At 41.8% G+C, this 23,997-nt stretch overlaps 1 protein-coding gene across 1 annotated transcript in view; it reads left to right on the top strand.

The window, feature by feature from the left end:
- The window catches only part of LOC133543302 (zinc finger and BTB domain-containing protein 7A-like), a 38,642-nt gene extending 15,093 nt beyond the window's left edge, over positions 1 to 23,549 (top strand). Inside the window, exons 3-5 of the mRNA XM_061887787.1 lie at positions 8,394 to 8,957; positions 11,753 to 12,630; positions 16,749 to 23,549. Coding sequence (XP_061743771.1) covers positions 8,394 to 8,957; positions 11,753 to 12,630; positions 16,749 to 17,169 — 1,863 coding nt within the window. The 3' untranslated portion in view covers positions 17,170 to 23,549. The remainder of the gene's footprint in view (positions 1 to 8,393; positions 8,958 to 11,752; positions 12,631 to 16,748) is intronic.
- The last annotated feature ends 448 nt before the right edge of the window (positions 23,550 to 23,997 follow it).

Raw genomic sequence — 23,997 nt, 5'->3', positions numbered from 1 at the left:
AAATCATATGCCACCATGGCAACCAAAGCAGACGAGAGTCCATCAAAAAAAGGAACTAATGGAGTTCAAAACAACAGAAAATAACAAAAACATAATCCAGACCACTGAACATGACAAAAACAGCAACAAGCTGCCATTTCAGTGGAGACATTTTTACATACAACTACAAAGTAAAACACAACTAAAAATATATACAGTATATGCAATACATGCTACGCAAATACGATTACACCATGCATAGACAAACAACAAAACACAATTTAGCACACACATACAACGCAGTGGCCTCTGCAGTGCTCTGCGCCATCGTCCACTAGGGGTCAGGGGCATACCCAACAAAGCAAGATAGCCAACTCTGTCTTAGATTGCCCACTAGCCTGTGGCCAATGTCCGATCCGTGCGGATGAACGAGAATCCATCTAGGGCAGGGGTGTCCAAAGTGCGGCCCGGGTGCCATTTGCGGCCCGCAGCGTGATTTTTATTGGCCCGTGACACATTCTGTATCCCAAATTAGAACAAAAACTATGAAAAATTCAACGGGACCAAATCCCCCAAAAAATGGGACCTGAAAACCAAAACGTCCAACAACCTTACTGAATAAGGTCTTTGATGACTTCCGTGTGCCCTGTCATGAAAAAGTGTACACATTTCCTTGTTTTTGAGTGTACTAAAGCCCTCAAAAGCGCTTCAGTTGACGGTATAATAGTAATATTAGTAAATACAAGCTTACTTTAGAGCACAGTTAACATAAACACAAATAAAACCATTATTAAAATAATTATGAATGATTTTATTGCTTTGTTATTTATAACACACATCTAAGATGTAGAAGTGTTTTTCAAATGTTAGTATATGTTCACCTACCGTATTTTTTGGAGTATAAGTCGCTCCGGAGTATAAGTCGCGCCTGCCGAAAATGCATAATAAAGATGGAAAAAAATATATATAAGTCGCACTGGAGTATAAGGCGCATTTTTTGGGGAAATTTATTTGATAAAACCCAACACCAAGAATAGGCATTTGAAAGGCAATTTAAAATAAATAAAGAATAGTGATCAACAGGCTGAATAAGTGTACGTTATATGACGCATAAATAACCAACTGAGAAGGTGCCTGGTATGTTAATGGGTTGTACTTGTATAGCGCTTTTCTACCTTCAAAGTACTCAAAGCGCTTTGACACTACTTCCACATTTACCCATTCACACACTGATGGAGGGAGCTGCCATGCAAGGCGCTAACCAGCACCCATCAGGAGCAAGGGTGAAATGTCTTGCTCAGGACACAACGGACGCGACGAGGTTGGTACTAGGTGGGGATTGAACCAGGGACTCTCGGGTTGCGCACGGCCACTCTGCCACTTGAATGACTCTTACTCTTATGGTAAGAGTCATTCAAATAACTATAACATATAGAACATGCTATACGTTTGACAAACAATCTGTCACTCCTAATTGCAAAATCCGATGAAATTTTATACGTCTAGTCTCTTACGTGAATGAGCTAAATAATATTATTTGATATTTTACGGTAACGTGTTAATAATTTCACACATAAGTCGCTCCGGAGAATAAGTCGCACCCCCGGCCAAACTATGAAAAAAACTGTGATTTGTCGTCCAAAAAATACGGTACATTGTTTTGGTTTGAGTATTTTTTCATATACAAAATGTATGAAAGTGGCCATTGCATCCTTCAATTTTTCTCTATGTGGCCCTCGCTGGAAAATGTTTGGACACCTCTGATCTAGGGAGACCGAAGTGTCAAAGAAATGCTCATTTAGCTTCGTGAAGGTCGTCCAACCCAACGCTCAATGCTAGCTCCGCAGCTCCGTCTCTTTCTCCGCATCTCCCCCCTAGTCTCTCCAAACGGACTCTGGTGTGGCAGAGAGCATGCAGCCGGTCTTAGGTGCTAAAATGGCCATAGTCAACAGGCTCCCCTGATGCAGATCCAAAAGTTAATTAATATAAGCACTGCAGAAGTCACGAGACAGCCGACCCAAAGGGCAAAAAACACATGAAAACAAGAGGGAAACATTTAGAACACTTGGCTTGGCGCAGTGGCAGAGTGGCCGTGCGCAACCCGAGGGTCCCTGGTTCAATCCCCACCTAGTACCAACCTCGTCACGTCCGTTGTGTCTTGAGCAAGACACTTCACCCTTGCTCCTGATGGGTGCTGGTTAGCGCCTTGCATGGCAGCTCCCTCCATCAGTGTGTGAATGTGTGTGTGAATGGGTAAATGTGGAAGTAGTGTCAAAGCGCTTTGAGTACCTTGAAGGTAGAAAAAGCGCTATGCAAGTTCAACCCATTTATCATTATAACCCATGGCTACTGTACACAAGAGCACAGAGCTCCTGCAACCAGCAGCCACTACAGAACCGCCATCTTTGAAATTAAGAATCTTTCAAACATCTAATAGGGGCGGTATGGCGCAGTGGGTAGAGCGGCCGTGCCAGAAACCTGAGAGTAGCAGGTTCGCTTCCCACCTATGGACATCAAAGTCGCTGCCGTTGTGTCCTTGGGCAGGACGCTTCACCCTTTGCCCACGGTGCCTCTCACACCGGTGAATGAATGATGAATGAATGATTGGTGGTGGTCAGTCTACCCCAGGGCAGCTGTGGCTACTGATGTAGCTTACCACCACCAGGTGTGAATGAATGATGGGTTCCCACTTCTCTGTGAGCGCTTTGAGTATATAACAATAGAAAAGCGCGATATAAATCTAATCCATTATTATTATTATTATTATTAATGCGCAAATCACCTTTAACACTTTGTCGTTATAGTGTTTTGTTGTTTTTAAGTTCAACAAACTATGAATTTGGTCAACCTTTTTGGCCTGCAATCAAATCCCATTTTGAGTCCCAGTCCAATACGTCGAAAAAAGATTAGAGATCTGAAAATGTTTATTTATAGCCAATAAATAACTCAAGTTAACACAGTTACACATTTTTATAAAACCAATCTAATTAAATGTAGAATTTGCTATCCATCCATCCATTTTCTACCGCTTATTCCCTTTTGGGTTTGCGGGGGGCGCTGGCGCCTATCTCAGCTACTATCGGGTGGAAGGCGGGGTCTACCCTGGACAAGTCGCTAGTATTGTTGTAAATCATATTACATAATAAAGTGCAGAGTAACTAACCGAAAGCTAGAACTTCTGTTGGTTTCATTCGGATTTTGCTTTCAAAGCCTTCCTGCAGTCCAGAGACTTACTCCAAGATAAAAAAAAAGGACCCTCTCAATTATCCATCCATCCATTTTCTACCGCTTATTCCCTTTGGGGTCATGGGGGGCGCTGGTGCCTATCTCAGCTACAATTGGGCGGAAGGCGGGGTGCACCCTGGACAAGTCGCCACCTCACCACAGGGCCCCCTCTCAATTAAAAAAATACAATAATAACAGTAAAAAGAAAAAACTATCCATTCATCCATCCATTTTGTACCGCTTGTCCTTTTTTGGGATCGCGGGGGAATCGGAATCTTAGAAAGTAGAAAGATTACAGTATCATTGGCAGTGTGGATAAATGATGGGTTTGAGACAGTGTTTTAGCAGACACACGCAATCCTGGAATTCAAACACGCACATGTGCATAACAGGGAATATGGAAATGTGATTGTGTCTCCTTGAGCATGAATCATTTTTGAGGGAATCTTTTACCTGAGTACAATTTTTAGTCATGTAAACACTTAGACACAGCTACGGTAAAGATCGACTGTGCTCAGCAGCTAATCAGCCAACAGTTTTCTTTACAGAGTGGCCCAGGGCCAATTTAGATTTTAATCTTAATCTTGATTTTAATCGTGTTCAATAATTATATCTAACCTATTTTACAGTTTACCTCCTTGTCAAATTGGTTAAATCATGTGTTAATCACAAAGGTTATAATGTATTTAACACATAAACATAAGGTTTATGTGTTAAATAGATAATAATCAACATTTTTGGCCTCCGATCCTGATCAAATATTTATTTAACACATAAATCTGATTGAAAAAAAAAAAGTACTATCCAAGTATGCGGCATAAATAACTGACAAAAAATAAATGTGCGCACAATCATGTTGTTGTAAAATAAGTTAAAAATTAATATAAGTCTTAAGAGAGTTGTCAATAAAATTAAGTGCAAATAAAATACTGCTTCACTACTTTATTCATATTTTTTGGACTTAAGAAAATGTTCTATTACTTTAGCTCCAGACTTCTTCTGTTTGTTTGATATTGTCATTACTGCTACAAGTATTGGAAACCTGATTACAACTGAGCACTGCTGTGGCCCATACAGACCACAGCTGAGAAACTGTTATATTTTGGTGGTCCTTTAGGGAGTATTCTCGGCCCAACGGGAATTTTAAGAAAACTGATCTATATCACAAGGACATTTTTAAAATTTAGATTAAAGTCATTATGAGTCCACTTTAAATTTGGGGTTTCTTTTCATTTTGAGTCAGTGACATACAGCAGTTTCAAGAATGATCAAATATTACTTCTATTTCCTCTGACAAAAAATAGTTTGGAAATTTTACAAATTGTCATCCCGGGAATGTTTTAACTTCCTTCTGTTATATTTTCATCTTGATACTTTTAATAACTGCACAGTGACCTTCTATTATATGACTTTCTTCATATTGACGAGTGTAGCATTGGAATGTTCTTCGCTCCTGCTTCCGAGTGGTATACATTCAGACACCAAATGAACATTTCAGCCAGATTTCAAGGTGTGGAGACACTGTTAGGCGTAGTTGTTTTTTTACAGAGCGAAGGCAGGTGGGGAACGTGAGAGGTGAATGCAGGTGAACAGGTGTGGGGAAGGACAAGGCGGCCAGGTTCGGCAGGTTTGGTGGGGGTGGGGGGCTGCAGCGAGCGTGCAAACATACCTCCAGCTAATCTGCACCGCTCTAATTTGAATGCTTGCTCATATGGAGCACAGCGCATCCGACAACCAACCCCCCTGGTCTTACCCCCTGCTGGGTCTCCCTGGCTGATGGAGCGGGCGGTAGCGGTGATGATTGTGGATGTACGATACATGGCGTGTGTGTGTGTATGTTTTGTACATTATTGATGTCCTTGTGATGCTACCGGTGTGTGTGTGTGTGTGCTCGCATGTGAGCGTGTTAATACAGGAATCGAGGGTGGCTTGTTCTCCTGAAACCCCCCTCCCACTCCGCAGGCTTCAGTCGATCATTTTAATCTCCCCCCACACGTGAGCAAGGGGACAGCCTTTCCTGAAACTTGGCACACAGTGGAGGGTGGGGTAACCAGCTCAGACCGGATTGACAACCTCTCTTCTAATACTGTTCCCTCGCAGCTTGTTGCGTGTCCTCTTCCTCGTGGGTTTTTTTTCCACAGGGTCCACTGTGGCCGACCCTCTCTTGCTACAATCTCTCCACAATTTTTTCCTTTCCCTTCTCCCTTCCCTGGTTCAAAGCTGACACATAGTGCAACTCCCAGCATGCATTTTGATCCCTGCTGCCCTCTGCCTATCTCTCCTCCATGACCTCCTGCACAATTGCATGCACACAAACACACACACACACACCTGCGGTTGTAGGTGTTTACAAGGAGACACTTACTCAGCCATCTGCACACATGCAGGAAATAGAATATGTAGTCAGCATCACAAGGTACCATTCCGTACGTATGCAAATCTGTGTTAAAGTATGCATATGAACAGTATTTCTGAATATTTTGTATTGTATGAGTAAGACAATAGACAACATGTTATTATTGTGCATCACACAGTTTTGCCGGTATTTTGCTGGCTTTTTGGTTATTCATTGTGGCCTAAAATGCGTGAATTTGCGGCAGCTTTTTTAGAAAGTCGCATAGAAAGTTGCATAAAAAGTTGCGATCTTTTGAGACTTTTTTTCCAAAACATTGAAATAATTTGTGCTTTTATGAGTTTGCCAATGTTTTAGGTGTTCCCTGTAACCTTAACCTCAAAGTACAGGATTTAAACAACAAATGGAAAACAAATATACTGTATTGATGTTTTACTCGTTTTATATCACATACATTTCAAAGATCGACACTAGATGGCAGTCAAACCACATACATGGAGGTCATTGTCAAATCACTGTATTGTTTTAGTTCATTATAAGTAATGAAAGTAACTAGAAATTGTGTCTAAATTCTGAAAATCCAAATGAACTGAAATGCTAACAGTTATCACGCTAGCCAGATAGCGTCAAGTAACAAAATATGACTCTTAAAAAGAGCTGGCATGCTAACGTCATGTATCAAAATTTTACCAACATTTAATAAAGAACATTCATCAAATGTTTTCCATTTGATAAATGGAAAACAAATATACTGTTTTGATATTTTACTCGTTTTATATCACATACACTTCAAAGGTCGACACTAGATGGCTGTCAAACCACATACTTGGAGCTCCATGTCAAATCACAGTATTGTCTTAGTTCATTGTAAGTTATGAGAGTAACTAGAAATTGGGTCTAAATTCTGAAAATCCAAACAAACTGAAATGTTAACAGTTATCACGCTAGCCAGATAGCGTGAGGTAACAAAATATGACTCTTAAAAAAAGCTGGCATGCTAACGTCATGTATCAAAATTTTACCAAAATTTGATAGAGCCAGCATTTCTGTTTTGTTAAAGGGTGAGGAATTATCATCACACTTCAACATCTCTGTCATGTAATTGCTGCCAAAAAAGAATATGTTCTTAATTGAATTATATTGGATGAATGAATATTTAAATACATGTAAATTAGGAAATAAATGTTTGTACACACCATTACCCACAAGCCTTAGCGCCATAGACGGGAAACCAGAAGTAGGTTTGAGCTACACAGGAGGACAACAATTGTGCCGTTTTGTCAATATACGGTTGCTGTTTGAATTTGACTGCTGTTCCAAGACAATTTTGATGGGCGAAAATGATGCTGATTGGCTAAAATGTGTGGCCATTGGACAAATTTGGAAGGCCTCCCATAATTCGCAGGGGTTGGTTAAGTTTGCTTGAATTTGCGCGTTTGCGAGAAGTCACAAATTCCATGCTGTGCTAAAAATTCTATATCTCTCTCTTTTACTTTTTACTTTTTAAATTGATCTCAACTCTGTACACTACTGCTGGAATTTAAATTTTCCCGAAGGAATCAATAAAGTACTATCTATCTATCTATCTATCTATCTATCTATCTATCTATCTATCTATCTATCTATCTATCTATCTATCTATCTATCTATCTATCTATCTATCTATCTATCTATCTATCTATCTATCTATCTATCTATCTATCTATCTATCTATCTATCTATCTATCTATCTATCTATCTATCTATCTATCTATCTGTCTGTCCACATATCGATCTATGTAATTTTTAAGGGTTGGAAAAATACAATAGAACATTGAGGGTTAGTCAGTGTCAACCTTTGATTTGTGAATGTGAATTATATTTATATAGCACTTTTCTCTAGTGACTCAAAGCGCTTTTACATCGTGAAACCCAATATCTAAGTTACATTTAAACCAGTGTGGGTGGCACTGGGAGCAGGTGGGTAAAGTGTCATGCCCAAGGACACAACGGTAGTGACTAGGATGGCGGAAGCGGGTATCGAACGTGGAACCGTCCAGTTGCTGGCACGGCCACTCCACCAACCGAGCTACACCGCCCTAAAATGTTTGTTCTTATTTTATAACACTTCGTTTCCATTGCAAGTTAAAATATGTTCCCAAACCACCTTTACCTGCAAGGTTTTTAACATTTTTACCGTCCTTAAAAAAGGACATTTTCTACCAATTACGTTATATTATGCATGCAGAATTCCAGATAAAAACTTGGATCTTTATTTGTTCTGTGCTGCTGCACCTTGTCACGTTGTTAGTTTTGAAATAAATGTTGTGTAAGCTTTACCACTCAGCACTTTTAGCATACACTAGGCTGTACCGTCATGGTGAGGGGCAGAGCCTTTTGTGCTGTATGACACGCTAATGATGGCATGTGTCTTTCAAGATGTAAAAAAGAGAAATTGCCTTTGAATTTCTTGTTTTAGGCAAATATTTCTATAAACAGCACATTTTGATTGCCTTTCTATTTTAACACAAATATGCAAATTAAGGCAAGGTTTGTTTCTGTTTGTAATTCAAAGTTATGTTTGGCAATTTACAGTTGTGTACGTTTGTTGACATTTTTTCACCGCTTAAGCCGTCATATCTTCTTGTTGAGTATGTGATTGTTTTTTTTTAAACTGTTTTAGACTGTGTTTATTTTAGTCAATGACGTAACAATCAGAAAATCAGCATTGATTTGTCACAGCCTATTTTGGTTTGCCTGTTAATGCAATGATGAATATTTGACAAGTTACATTTTTCTGTTGGAGAAATCAAAATGTTCAGAGTTGTTTCTGATGTTCTGTCTTTCCCCCCTTCAGACAGGAAGACAGACGGACGGCAGGACGGATACACGGGCGGGGGCTGTGCTAGGCGGCTCGGCGGCAGGCTGGTGGAAGATGTCGTCCGGAGCCGGCGGGAGGGGAGGGAGGCGGCTCAGGGGGACGGCGGGCGGAGGGAACAGCGGATACCGAGGAGGATCCGGAGAGGCCGAAGAGGGCCCAGTGGGGATCCCTTTCCCAGAGCACAGCGCAGACATCCTGGGCAGTCTCAACAAGCAGCGGCTCAGTGGCCTGCTCTGCGACGTTCTCCTGGTCACACAGGACCGGGAGTTCCCAGCTCACCGCTCTGTCCTGGCATCCTGCAGCACCTACTTCCACAAGCTGTTCACCTCAGGGGCGGCCGCAGATCAACGCAATGTCTACAACATCGACTTTGTGGCGGCAGAGGCTCTGGAAGCGCTGCTGGACTTTGTCTACACGGCCACGCTGACCGTCAGCCACACCAGTGTGGCGGATATCCTCGCAGCCGCACAACTTCTGGAGATCTCACCTGTTCATGATGTCTGTACGCACCTGCTGGACACCAAAGTGCTCTCCCCGCCGGTAGGACACAATTCTAAAAGCACAAATGGGTACCTTGGGGGGGGGGAATTTAATCCCTAGTATAGTTGACGCATTTAAAAACAAGTCAGTGCTACTCCGGTCCAATCAAAGTGGCAACTCCGTGAGATTAGAAGGCATATTCGAGACATCTTTACCATTAGAATAAAATAGGGATTCAGTTTACGCTAGAGACCTGTACAATGCTTTCTTGTCATTGACTTTTCAACTGCTTTCAAACAATTGTATCTCGATATTTTTTTCCTAGTTCCGCCTTCTTATTCAACACCTAAATGTACTTTATATATGTGTCTTAACAAACAAGAATAACTGTTAAACATTAAGGTGTGTGGTCCTCACGACTCCCCCTTCATTACGTTCTGCAGTCAACCCCGTCAAGCTTACATCAAGGCACTTATCAGTCTCTCTCACGATGCCAAACTCACACCCACGGCCTTGGGGTTAGTTCAACGCTTACTCATGCTGGGCCAATAGCTTGTGTGGAGGAATAGCACGCTCTTTTTTCCTTTTTTTGCAACCACATCATATCACAGCTACACGTCCACATAATCAAGCGTGGTGACGTGCGATAGGCTCCTTCATGTATTGTTATCTCATAATAAAGATGTCACTGTTTCACTCGCGACGATCATGTAGGACAAGACTTTAGTGGATTTTTCATTGTGGTCATTGCAATGTACCATTCTTGCATCTTATATGTGGAAAAAAAATGTATCTTTTTCAGATTTATTTTCCTAGCATTTGCCTGTCTTTAAGATATATTTTTCCTCATTAGAAACAATGAAACATAACACTTTAATTAGCTATGCAGTCACATTGTTAACTGTTGGAAGAGAGATGGCCGCTGAACTAAAAACTCTTGACAGGATGTATGGGCCAACATGTAGGGATGTAACGATAAAAGGTAGTAATGATAACCGTGGTAAATCTCCCAAAGGTTATCAGTATTATCATTTTCAATACATTTTTTTAATATAAAAAAAAAATCATGATTGACGACTGTACTTTGATAAACTTACAGACTGACTGGCACCACCTTGCTGTCTTAAATGCTAACGTGAAAACAAGATACATTAACTGTTGCCTTCCTCAGAGGTTGCCACGTTATACATGAACGTCTTTCCCCATTAAGAAAATATATTCCCTAATCTTAATTTATATAAATACATTGCTGTCTGAGCAACTTAACTATTCAGTTGGGCACATTGAACTTAAAAGCTGTGATTCTAAGTACAGAGTGATCCATCTATGCACAAGAATACAACACAAGGTGTTTTTAGAGTGCGTTCATGAACAGCTAAACAGAGTAGCTAGGCGCAATGCCTGCCAGAAAAGTCAAATAAATAATACATTTTATTTGTTACACACTTTTAATTGAAATAAATCTTAAAATGCTACCGTACAACCTGATATTTAAAACAAATGTAATATTTGCCATTAAAACAGATGAAATTCTAGGACTAAAACACAATCAGTAGCCTTTTGTACTTGGGCAAAATGTATTTAATATGATCATAATTTGAATTACAATTTTACTGTGTACATGGACATTGAAAAAATTATCAGATTGTGATGTGCATCAGACCTAGAATCGTAATACTTAATTTTGACATGCGTAGCACATTGCTTAAACGAAAGTAGAAGAGGAAGAATCAGTGACTTCTGCTGTAAAAAAATTTGGCTCTGTGCATTTCTGCTTGTCCGACGCTGTCACGTTATGCACGATTTTTCCTTCTGTTCGCTACTTTTGTTTTACCTCTCTTTTTGAAACTGACCTGTTCCGTGGCATCCACGTTGTGGTGATTTGTACTGGTTGCCGTAGTTTCTGGAGTCGCAGTCGTGTCAGCATCAGGGCGCATCTTCATATTGTGTGCATTAGCACTTGGAGTAGCTGTAAGACCGTGACAAAAACAGCTTGTTGAGACCACATTAGATCCCTTCTTTTATTGTTACATCGACGCATGACACTACAGACCATACTTTTGTTTTTGCTAGTCTTGGTTTTAGAGCAACAAACTCAACAGTATATAACACTACTTCTGTCCATCTTGAATGGTAAGAGACAGTAGCAAGACAATCGCTTCATTCCGAGATTTGTAAATTTTGTCCCCCCTCCACAAGTATATCCAGAAGTACAGCTGATGTCATAGACATGCGCCGTAAAGATAATTGATTGATTGATTGATTGATACTTTTATCAGTAGATTGCACAGTACAGTACATATTCCGTACAATTGACCACTAAATGGTAACACCCGAATAAGTTTTTCAACTTGTTTAAGTCGGGGTCCACGTTAATCAATTCATGGTAATGTTGACCCAAACCTCGGAAGAAGTGTTTTCATGCGCTCCCACATCGGAATAAACCACTCATTTTAATCAGAAGAAAATTTTGATCCAAACGTATGTGGTTAGGTCAGAAGATTGCGAATGACATGTTTACATGAAGTATTTTTATGCCAGTAAGGCTTTTAATCCAAATAACTGTCTGTATGCACATAGCTAGTGAAGCATAAGAAACACAAGACATGCAAACTATTGGGTTTAGCTTTGTCAGAAGAATTAGGTACAACTACTTTTGAACACATTCAACTATACAGCTGTAATAATGATAATTTTTTATAACACACATTTTCATATCGTTGCTTCCCTAATGTGAAGGAAGGGCATTTCCCCCATGAAAAGAGGAGCAGGTGACTTCTGCGTTTACGCGTTACGGTTTCATTCCTGTCTGCTCTAAAACCTAAATCTTTTTCTCCCTCTCACTACTTCTCCAGGCGGGCATTGAGCAAAGAGAGGGGGATGAGGAGAGTGGAAGAGGAGGAAGAGAACAGGGAAACCAGGTGCGAGCTCGGGAGTTTTTGGAGTACTTCCAGAGAGGGGCCCACTGGAGCAGCAGCTGCAGCACACCAGAGCTCAGGGACCTGCCTACACACCCGCACTTTAATCATGGCAACGGGGGGACCCCCAGCAATGGGGCGCCCGGTGGCCCTGGCGAGTACTATTCCCCCCTGGCCCTGGCTTTGGCCCAACGCCCCACACATGAACAAGAGGAGGAGGAAGAAGAGGACGACGAGGACGAGGACGTGGAGGCGGTGCAAGGCAACGGGATAAACCTTACGTCATTTTACTACCCTCCGTCCCAAAATGGGCACTTCTACCTCACCCCTGAGGTTCGATCAGGGCACGCAACAGAGGCAGAGGACGGGGCCAGGCAGCTGATGGCAAGGGACAGAGGCTCAGCCAGTGCCCTCCTGCAGAGGATGATGAACTCCATCGAGAGGCAGAAGGAGTGCGGGGCGGCCGGGGAAGAGCCGGGCGAAGGCGATGACCCTGATATGGAATTTTACTACAATTACTTCAACAGCGCGCACTACGAGGACACGCCCTCTGCCGCCGTGACACAAGGAGCAGCACCGCTGTGGCTATCGCGAGGCAACGCCGGCCATGACAGGGTTGGCGGAGGGGAAAGGGGAGTGGGGCCGAGGACCAGCGGGGGAGGTGGAGGGGAGAGGAAGATGCGCTCTAAGGCCTTTCAGAAGTGCCCCATATGCTCCAAGGTCATTCAAGGAGCAGGCAAGCTACCCCGCCACATCCGAACACACACGGGAGAGAAACCCTATGAGTGCGCCATCTGCAAAGTGCGCTTTACCAGGTAAGCCCAATTAATGAAGCGTCGGCCCCATGTCACATGTATTAACAGTCTCTGGGCAAAGCACCCAGCAAGTAGGGAGTGCCGCCAAGTCAAGAGAAGAAGAATTAGGCTTTGCATTAAGATCAAGCCTGCTGTTTATTTTTGCATGGCTTAGCATGTGGAATATTTCACTGGAATATATATGGTTATAAAAGCGGATTTCATTTTGACAGTGTCTAAAGCAAAGTCCTGGCTGTTTAACACAGGGGTCCTATAAAAGAAGGCTTGCTGGTGTTATCGAGTAGAGGGCTGCTATAAAGTTCAATAGAGGGCGGGGGGTACAGGATTGTGCTCTGTGTGCTTCAGTGCAGCCATTTGAACTTTTGATCTCTGCTTATGTTGATTATTGCCCACAGCACTGTAGTTAAACACCCCCACTCCCCTTTCGCTTTGTCCTGCCTTTACCTTCTGAAATCTGCTCTATGCGGCTGCAACCAGTCTCGAGTCAGTTGACTTTCTCCATAGTTAGAAGCCCCTTATTTTCCTGGATTTCCTGATTTTAATTCATCAATCAGAGAATTTGTGCCTGGAAATAGATGCACAAATACCTTGCCTGCTGGCACAGCAATTAGAGAAGACAACTTGGAATTGGCCTCTCGGTTAAATTCGACCGGCAGTGGGAAGTATTTGTAATCTTAATCTTGTTTGATCAGGGTTACGAGTGCACTGCACGCGGTAAAAAAAATCAGCCCTGTCCTAAAATAATTCACTTATGTCAGCGGGAATCTCCAGCAAGTGTTTGTGTTATTGTTTTGTGTGTTCCTGCATCTGGTCATCTAACATTTGTAATATATGACAGTTCATTCAAGTTGTTGCTCAAGACAGTTAATCCTTTTCTATTTCTTACGTAGTTGAGGGCTCCATGGTAAAGGTGCAGGAGCATGACGAAGGCATTCTTATCAACGTGCAAAGTGCAGTGCATTATTGTGTAAATTATGCATGTTATAATAGTATACAGGAGTAACCGTTACACCAGTAATATTTCAGGAATACAAGTTGAACAAAATTCATACCACTGTATTAGAAAGGCATGCAAACATTTTTTTTCTTAATTGTGGTTAACTTGTATTTACTCTTCCAAGAAATTTAGGGGAACAAATGCAGTGTGCTTTTGCAGCTCTCTCTCTACATATACTCAGAAGTGAAAATCTCCAAAATGAGTTGTAGGACTTAAACTAGGAAGCTAAATTGTTTTAATGAATTTTCTGATATGTCAGTTTTTTTGTTTTGTTTTTCAAAAAAATATATTTTATTGAATTTTACAGTTAAAATCACATTTGACAATCATACTTTGCTCACTCAGACCCTTCATACATGCACACATCCACTCGTCCACACTCACATGCACGCTTGAGGAGGGAGGTGCATTTGGGCTTTAACAACTCAAGGTTTACAGTGTAGACATTATTAGAAAAAGTACCCAGATGATGTATATATCCATCCATCTTGCCCTGGCTCAGGATCAGCAGACGATCCAGACCATAGCAAAATGGATAAATATTCCTCGGCATCAAGGATCCTCAGGAAGTGATCACTAGATCAACTCCTGGGGACCTCTCTACCGTTCACACTTAAAAAAGAAGAAGAAAGTCAAATTTTTGTGGCTTGGTCAGATGCAAAAAATTAAAGATACAAATATATTTTTTTAAAAGTCACACAAAAAAGCAAGTAAACCATATCAAAAGTGACACAAAAAACAATGGTAGTGTGGGAACACTACAAAAATAATAACAGTAATAAAAAAGGAATAAAACTACAAAAAATATATGTATTCTTATTTGTATATATTTTTTTCTCTTTCTTCCCTTCTTCCTTTCTTTTCTCTCCCCTATCCTTTCTTCCCCTCCCTTTCCCGAAAAAAAAAATGTCTAGAACATATGATTCAATATATGTCAGTGAAATTCCCATTTATTCATATTTGTAGAGTTTATAAATGTTATTTTTTCAAGAGTCATTACGTTCACAGCTTAATTTAACCATTTCCTGAACTTTGGTGCAGATGGGGTTTTCCACTCTTTGAGAATGAGTCTTTTGGCCAAAACCGTCCCGAGAAGCAACACTGCTGTAATATATTCTGGAAGTTTTTGTGTTTCTGAAGACCACCCAAACAAAATGATATCCCTGTCAAGGAAAGGTTTTCTCTGATATACGAGTAAAAGAAGAAGATGCTGGACCAAAATGCTCCCGTCCAAAGGCAAAACCTAGTAACTCACTTCTAGCTGATTTTGAGAAATCAAAGGAAAACCAATCTATCTTGATGCTGTTTTACAAAGATCTACAAAGTCATCAAACGTATAGATGTTTTCTTGAGCTTTCATTTTCTTGCCGATTGAGCCATGGATTGAATCTGCTCTCATGAACGTGTGCCCTTTCTCCAGATATTTTATCACAATCTCGGGTGGGCCCCATTCTGCGTTTGCACATTGGGCAAGAGCCGTGTACAGCGTCCAGTTTTTATTTTGACCTCCACAGTTATATGCCCAAAAGAGTATGCAAGGCGAAGAATCAAGAACAATACATTGTACATGCAAAGCTCGGTTGGTAGAGTGGCCGTGTCACCAACTTGAGGGTTGCAGGTTCGATTCCCGCTTGTGCCATCCTAGTTGCTGTCGTTGTGTCCTTGGGCAAGACACTTTACCCACCTGCTCCCAGTGCCACCCACACTGGTTTAAATGTAACTTGGATATTGGGTGTCACTATGTAAAGCGCTTTGAGTCACTTGAGAAAAGCGCTATATAAATATAATTCACTTCAATTCACTTCATTTAATGAAGGTGCTTGCAACGTCCTGGGCCAATCTTCCAAATATCCCCTCGTGCCATAATATCACATAATCAGGTTGACCGTCGGCCCCCATTCGTGCAAATGTCTCATTAAAGACAATAAGGCGACTGACAAAGAAGCTCCGGTTGGTCCCTTGAGATACTAGGTTATTCTGTTGTATCTACGCGGTTATGTGGTAGTTGCTAGGTCCTGCGATGTGCGTAACAGCTTACTTACGGAACAAATTACAATATCGCATACACTAATGTAAAGCATATCACCTAGGAACTCCAAAATTATTATCAGCTCAGTTTTGACCAAAATTTAGTTACTGGGTTTTGCCTTTGTACGGGAGAATGGTTGAATAATTGGACATTCCCTAAACGAATGAGACAGTGATCCTTCAGCTGATTTACATTTATCACAAAGTGGAGACGTATCAGGATAAAATTTGTATAATAAGACTTTGGAGTAATAGAAACAATGAATCACTTTAAACTGCCTGAGCCTATGTCTGCTGTTAATTGAGCAATTGTGAATTTGAGAGAGTGTCCGTTCCCGTTGCTTTTTCGGTATTTTTGTTCTTATTTCCTGTTCCCATGCTCTTTTAACACCGTCTGCTGATGTAATGGGCATAATGAAGCAGCTGGCAAATTTGGCGATTAGCTTTTTACTTGTAGGCGATAGATTTAGTAATTCTAATAAGAGAGGGTGTTTTTCATATACGAGCTGATTCTTTGAAATGTTTTCTTTAATACATTTTCTTACCTGAAAATAGCGAAACCAACTGGATTGGAACAAATTGCATTTGATCCGCAATTGCTCAAATGACGCAAGACTGTCCTCGAAATAAATTTCTTTAATGCATTTGATTCCGTTTGACTACTAGTTTAAAAAATTTCTGTCTATTATTGATGGAATAAATGCATGATTGTGGCACATCAGGTTTTTAAAAATGATTCTGGGTAGAAAATCCGTAAGCTGCTGTCAGTCACTGTGGAGTTGTCCTCATAAAGAAAGCCAAGTGACACAGTGAACAACTGAACATTGAGCTTTATTGCCAGTCCACAGTTCCGCTCTTGACTGCAATTACACAGATAAAGATGTAGAGTTTATGGCTTTATTTCACGCGGCCTGGCTGACCCCACGGGGAAAAGAGAGACCAGTGAATGCAAGCAAACGGTCGTCAATTTAACTCAAAATAAAACAATTTGCAGCGTATTTAGCTGACTGCGTTAGAATCAATATGTGGATTTTCTGCATGACGGACATGGCTCAAGTAGGCCTGATTTGATGTCTTTTTCCTTTGCTCGCAGGCAGGACAAGCTCAAGGTCCACATGCGGAAACACACGGGAGAGAAGCCTTACCTTTGTACGCAATGCGGGGCCGCCTTCGCTCACAACTACGACCTGAAGAACCACATGCGCGTTCACACAGGCCTACGGCCCTACCAGTGCTCCAGCTGCTTCAAGACTTTCGTGCGCTCCGACCACCTGCACCGCCACCTCAAGAAGGACGGTTGTAACGGCATCCCGTCTCGCCGGGGCCGAAAGCCTCGGGTGCAAGAGCCCGGGCTCCTAGAGGCCCCGATGGGCCTGCTGAGCCCTGGCTCAGACACTAGCCTGGAGCCTCACATCATCAAGGAACGGCTCTCTGAAGCACTCAAGTTGGAGGTGGAGGGTGCCCACGCACACAGCCCTCAGCTGCAGGAGGTAGCGGGGGGGGTCGGACCCTGAGACATGAACTTCAGAAATGACTGCTGTCACTCTGCTCCACCTGTCCACACAGAGGAGTAAAAAGCGTACATAAAAAACTATTCCTCTATAAACCAAATCAGGGTGTCTCCAACAATTTAATCCTAACATTTTTTTCTCCTTTCACTTTGGCAAACAAAGTAGATGTGCAAGCACTTGAGTCGGTTTAAAGCGCAATGAATGCTTCTAATCGCGCTCCCAAGACGTCCACTTTCTGGGACATTTCTTTCTTATCAGTGATTGGGGTTTTATACATTGGCATAATGTATAAAGGACACTAAGACACTCTTTAGCAACTATGCAGTTGATTTTAATTTTTATTTTTTTTTATTACTTTTGTCCTCACAGCCTTCGAGCTCTGAGCAGGCTGTCGTACGGGTGAAGCGAGGACAAATCTTTCACAGAGAAAAAAGCTTTTTTTTCCCTAAATTCTTTTGCAGGTCTATCGATGTACAGTTACCATAGTAACAACGTTGCCATAATATGGCATATGCAAGGAAAACTCACCACACTTGTGATGCAACAGCTTTCTCTGTCTCTCTATTTCTCGCTTTCTCTTTCTCACTCGCTCTCCAAATGCTCCAGAAAGAGTCAGACGAGGGTTCGATTGAAGTGTTACTTACTCGATAAAGAAAATGCATTCTAAAAAATGATAGTGGCGAGTCGAATCCACGTTGGTGGGGGCTCGAGGGTTGCAGGACCAAGCGGCCGGAGGGATGGTGTTTTTAAAATGCTCCCACTGCTCTCACAGCCCTGCGATTTCAGATCACCCTGTTGAAATTTGTCTTAATTTTTGCTTTTTGTTCCCTTTTTTTGTTTTGAGTTGACTGGGTACTTGACACTTTATAATTGTATACGTGTATATACAGCATGTGGCGATATGACATCCCTGTTGACGCTAAGGTGTATTTAACATTCTGGCTTCTCCTCGCGGGCTTGATGTCGTATTTACGGGCCTGTATGAATGTTTGTTGAGAGACAAGACAGAGTCACCTGTTTGTTTTTTTATGAAAAAACAAAAACAAACCGTTGACAGTTTCTACCCTGGTAGGATGAGGAGTGGGAATGGATGAATGAATGTGCTTCACTTTTTGCAGTGTGTCCTTGTGTGACAAGGCGCAGGTTTAGGTAAACGACATGAAGCCCAAATGAGAGAAATGAGCGTGATGAAGAGAAAAGATTAGCACCTTGTTTTTCTATGTTTGCACAGCTTTACTAAAGACACCCAACAAAAAAGAGGGAGATAATATATATATATATATATATATATATATATATATATATATATATATATATATATATATATATATATATATATATATATATATAAAAAAGTTTGCTTTGACTTCTTTTAGCCGTGGGGTCCACCTGTGCGATGAGCACCGTCCCCAGTCTGGAGGACAAATAGGAGCGCATCGGCAGCTGATTCATGGGGAAGGGGGACAAATGGAGAAGGGATCTTGCCATGTCTGTTGCATTCCCAAAAAATAATCTCCCCCAGCTCAGCCATGTTTCCATGCAGGAGGAGCGGGAGGGGAGAGCAGGGGAGGGGGAATCAGAGCAGGCCTCTCCCTCTCTGTGGTCCTTTAATGCCCTTTAGGGATATGATTATAATAGAGTATGGTGTTATCGTGGGTAGGACGCTCGGAGAGGCGGCAGTTTAATGTGCATGCGCGCGTGTCGGCGTGCGTGAGTGTGTGTGTGCGCGTGGCAGCCACAGGGTCCCTCTGGCCACATCATCAGTGTGTGAGTCAGCCCCGGCCTGTTCAAACATGCACCTTGAGCTGCCAGCCTCAATGTACTTCTCTCCAAACACACTCAGCCCAAGACACCAGCATGCACAAGTTTAATTTCCACCTACTTCTCGACCGGGGATAGGCTTTTGTAACACTTTTTTTTTTTTTGTATTGGGGAGAGGCTGGGCACCAGAGTGTTGGCGTAGCTCCTTCAATCAATCGACAGCGCCTCTGCTGGTTGTAGCCAAGTCGTGCACTCCATTTTCCCTCCACTGCCTTCCGCCCACGTGCAGCTGTGATAGGCTCCAGCCCCCCCTCCACTTCTCCTGTCCTTAATTGCACCTTCTCTGAAACAAGGCAGGTTCAGAATGCACTTTGTTACTCCACGTGAGGGCACTTTGTCAACAAAACGGGTACTTTTAAGTAAAGAAAAAAAATATATATATATATACATATAGTTGCAAATGAGATCATCCCTCTGTGGTAAATTTAAGACTCCTTTTTTTTTTTTTTTTTGATTTAACGACAAAGCTGCCAAACATACAAAATCTGGACTTTGAGCGCTCTGAAAGAGGGGCTTAGTTTTGTGACCTTATTATACGAGATGAATTAATGTAACTGATTGCACTTGAAGTCAGCCGTTGGTGAGCTGTATATGTGTCTTAACGGTAGAGAGGGGGCAGAAAAAGTGTGTTTCGTGTTCCGTTAGACTTTCGAGGATCTCGGGACAAGCTAAACAAACATCGCTGCTAAGTTGGCGGTGATAACGGGCCCAATCGTTGTAAAACACCTCGTCGGACAGTCGCTTGTTTACTTCACAGCTCTCTTGGCGCACGTTTGCATGAATCCTGGTTTACCCTCGCTTGTCGTTATCGGCGGCTGTTCCGGGCCTCGAGAGTGTGCTTTTTATTTATTTTTGTTGGCGCCCATGGTTGTCGTATAAAGACAAGGTTGATAATTGCACTGTTCAGAGCAATGTGAGCTGATGTCTGTACCGTCTTGAGTAGTATGGACCCTAAACAACCTGTGAGTCATCTAAACCTGTGCATTTGAACCTGCATATTCCTCCTATGGTCTTTGTGCTCTTATACTGGCACTCTTTGGTCCGGAGAACTGTAGTCAATTCTACTCCCTAATCATTGAATTCGAACCACATCAACAAGTTGCGAAACAAACTCAATTGTCGTTGAAAAACCTTGAACGGAAAAGAAACGGTCACTCAAACTGGTAATTAGGTGTGACCCTAAACAAACAATACAGGTAGCATCTGTGTGTTTTAGCACTTTGGCTGATGGCAGCACGTTTTAATTTGCTCAAAATTTCCCCTAAAAAGTGCATTGTTCCAAAATTGGCCGTATACAGTGGTACCTCAACTCGAGTCTTTTGAGGTAAGAGCTGTCTTTGGGTTAATGGTTCTGCTTCAAGTTCAACGCAATAATTCGAGATATAAGCATTCCTGTAGTCAAAACCCGGTCTTACCAACAGCTTGTAGCTTGTAGCTAGAGATCGACATGACTGTTTTACAACCAACAGAACGAAGAAAGTGAGTGTGATGGACGGTACTGAGAAGTAGAAGCGCTGTTGATTGCAGATACAAGTGTTTTAGGTTAAGAACTCCGTTAAGCTTGTGAATTGAGGTACAACTGTACTTACTAAAAACAGTTTCCACTATGTAATGTTCATCAGTTTGGAAAGAAACCGAAACCAACTTGACTTTAGCTGAGACCAGAAAGCCAAGATTGAAAGCACCCTGATGTGTACCTGTCCCCTCATTGGCCAGTTTTAAGTAGTCCAAACTGGACCTCCTCCGTTTGTTTGTTTTTTGCTGTTTCTTGTGCGAAATAGATTATTCACATGTTGTGAAGTATTTTTTGACTTTGCTTGAACACGTCTGTGTGAGTGATGAGTGCATGCGCCGCAAAAAGGGGGTGATGTTTTGGGCGCGGGTCTCCGGAAACCGGTGCCTGGGTGGGTGTCTGTGATTTAAAGCCTGATAGCACTGGAAGTGGTGCTTTTAGCTGACCGTGGCGCAAACATTTGCACTAATTTTAAATGTTTTCATCCTGCTTTTGGGTTGTTTTTTTCATGTCGACTCGGGTCAGCCACCCCTTCCCCCGTAGAAATAGTTATCAATCAACATGAACTAATTAATACCAAAGGACACAAGACATGTTAGGGTAGCAATCAATGTGTGTTTTGTTTTGTAGAGGTTTCCAAGTATCCACCATTGGAGACGTAAGAATGTAGCAAGGCGTCTGACGACAAACATTCGAAATATTTGGGTGGCTGTGAAGGTCGTGGCGTGTACAAAGATATCAAACCAAGACATGATTTATTTATTTATGTTCAGTTCAGCTGATAAACCCAATTTATTCATTCCATCAGGCTGTGACTGTGTGTGCTTATGTGCAATTTGGATCTGCAGCTTACTCCTAACAGATGGGCCCAGTTTGACCAAACCTGTGCTTTTACCACACAGCACCCTGTTTTCTCAGGGCATTCCACCTACCGCAACTGGACTGTTCAGTTTGTCTCTGAAGACCCAATTCCTCTGATCCGAGCAGGCTTCCTCAATTCATGTTCATAGACTTAGATTGGTCACGTCTAGACTAAATACTAAATCTGAGCAATCGAGTGAGAGACAAACTGAACAGTCCTGTTCCAACACATCATGCTCATAGGCTTGGATTGGTCAGATCTATGAGCAATCTAAGTCATGTTCGAGTGAGAGACAAACTGAACAGGCCTGTTCCAACGCATCATGCTCATAGACTTGGATTGGTCAGATCCAGACTAAAAACTACATCTCACCAGTCTAAGTCCTGCATGGATGAGAGGAGAAATGTATTTCGATAGGTAATGCTCGTAGACTTGGACTGGTCAGATCTAGACTAAATACTAGATCTGAGCAATCTAAGTTCTGTTTGAGTGAGAAAGAAATTGAAAACAGTCCAGCTCCAATGGATCATGCTCATTGACTTGGATTGATCAGATCTAGACTAAATACCACATCTGACCAATCTTACGTCCTGCTTGGATGGCAGGCGAAACGCCTTCCAAGACAAAATTAACAGTCCAGTTGCGATAGATAATTCTCGTAGACTTAGATTGGTCCGATCTAGACTAAAAACTACATCTGACCTGTCTGAGTCCTGCTTGGATGAGAGCCGAAACGTCTTTCAATAGATAATGCTCGTAGACTTTGAATGGTCAGATCTAGACTAAATACTATTGATTGATTGATACTTTTATTAGTAGATTGCACAGTTCAGTACATATTCCGTACAATTGACCACTAAATGGTAACACCCGAATAAGTTTTTCAACTTGTTTAAGTCGGGGTCCATGTTAATCAATTCATGATAGCTCTGAACAATTTAACTCCTGTTTGGTTGAGAGATAAACTGAACAGTCCAGTTCCAATGGATCATGGTCATAGACTTGGATTGGTCAGATCTGGGTTGAAAACTACATCTGAGCAATCTAAGTCCTGTTCGAGTGAGAGGTGAAACGTCTTTGAAGACAAACTAAATCGTCCAGTTGCAATTGATCATGTTCGTAGACTAAATAAGAGATCTGACCAGTCTAAGTCCTGCTCGGAAGAGAGGCAGAGCGTCTTCTAAGACAACCTGAACAGTTAAGTTTTTAGGGACTGAATGTCCTGAGAACACCATGACCTGGATGCGAACAGCCATAGACCAACACCCTGTTTAGTTTTTCCTGCCCATGTTTCCAGACCAAACTCGACGAGCTGATCGGCTCATTAGCGACATTACCCAGCGGACATCTTAAGCTTTACTTGAATTAATTTATTATTATTGTTATTCTTACATTCTTTGTCGAGTTGCGCATCCCCCGCTTTATCACGACTCCCTTTTTTTTCCACCCCCACCAACCCCCGAACGAACCTTGACGTCTGTTTCTGTTCTCTTATCAAACGTGTCTGCTGAATATATCTGAGAAGCCATAAAAGCAGATGACCAACAACAACGATAAGGATTAATCATCCCAAAGAAAGGCGAGACAAGGTCACTGTTATGGGGATTTGTGGCGGCAGACGCTCGGCAAGCGCACTGGGCCAGGGGTTGACGATTACTATTACTGGGGCGTTTGTGGCGCTTGTGCAGGTCCTGAGGACGGACGGGGGTCTCAAACTCAGTTTGGATGGGTGATGCTGGGCCTGAGTATTCCCTTCAGATTCACGTGACTAAATTTGTAAATTTTTCGGCAGAAATGTCAAATTGAATGTAAAAACGGTATATTTTGAAAGGGTTCACCGAGAGGTGGTCAGTAAACATTCCGCTTGCTTAAAGCAAGTTGTTCCTTGTATTGACCAATGTGTGTGTTGTGTTGTCAAATATCAGGCTGCAATTACTCAACTATCATGTTAAATAGACGGCCACAAAATATGGGTCAGTGCAGTTTGAGACCCTTGCTCTAATCCAGTGGTTCTTAACCTTGTTGGAGGTACCGAACTCCACCAGTTTCATATGCGCATTTACCGAACACTTCTTTAGTGAAAAATATATATAAATATATATATATATATACAAATATGTCTTGATTGGATTATCCAGAGAATAGTGCTCGATACCGTGGTAGAGCACAATATGTATGTGTTGCAAAAATCACAAGACTACTTCCTCCCTACAGAACTCTATCATGAGGGGTTCCCTCAATCATCATGAGATTTTTGACTCTTAAACTTAACTATTAAATCTCCTGATGATTGAGGGAACCCCTCATGAAACAGTTCTGTAGAGATAAGGTAGTCTTGTGATTTTTCCCACACCTACATATATATACATTTTTGTAGGTGTGGGAAAAATCACAAGACTACTTCACCTCTACAGAACTGTTTCATGAATAGCTCTGAATAGCTGAAAAAAAAAATCTCCTGATGATTGAGGGAACCCCTCATGAAACAGTTCTGTAGAGATAAAGTAGTCTTGTGATTTTTCCCACACCTACTTATATATATACATTTTTGTAGGTGTGGGAAAAATCACAAGACTACTTCACCTCTACAGAACTGTTTCATGAATAGCTCTGAATAGCTGAAAAAAAAAAAAAA

The sequence above is a fragment of the Nerophis ophidion genome, linkage group LG26, assembly GCF_033978795.1.
Source record: "Nerophis ophidion isolate RoL-2023_Sa linkage group LG26, RoL_Noph_v1.0, whole genome shotgun sequence".
NCBI lineage: Eukaryota > Metazoa > Chordata > Actinopteri > Syngnathiformes > Syngnathidae > Nerophis > Nerophis ophidion.
The sequence above is the reverse complement of the archived record's forward strand: the minus strand, read 5'-3'. Positions and strand labels throughout refer to the sequence as shown.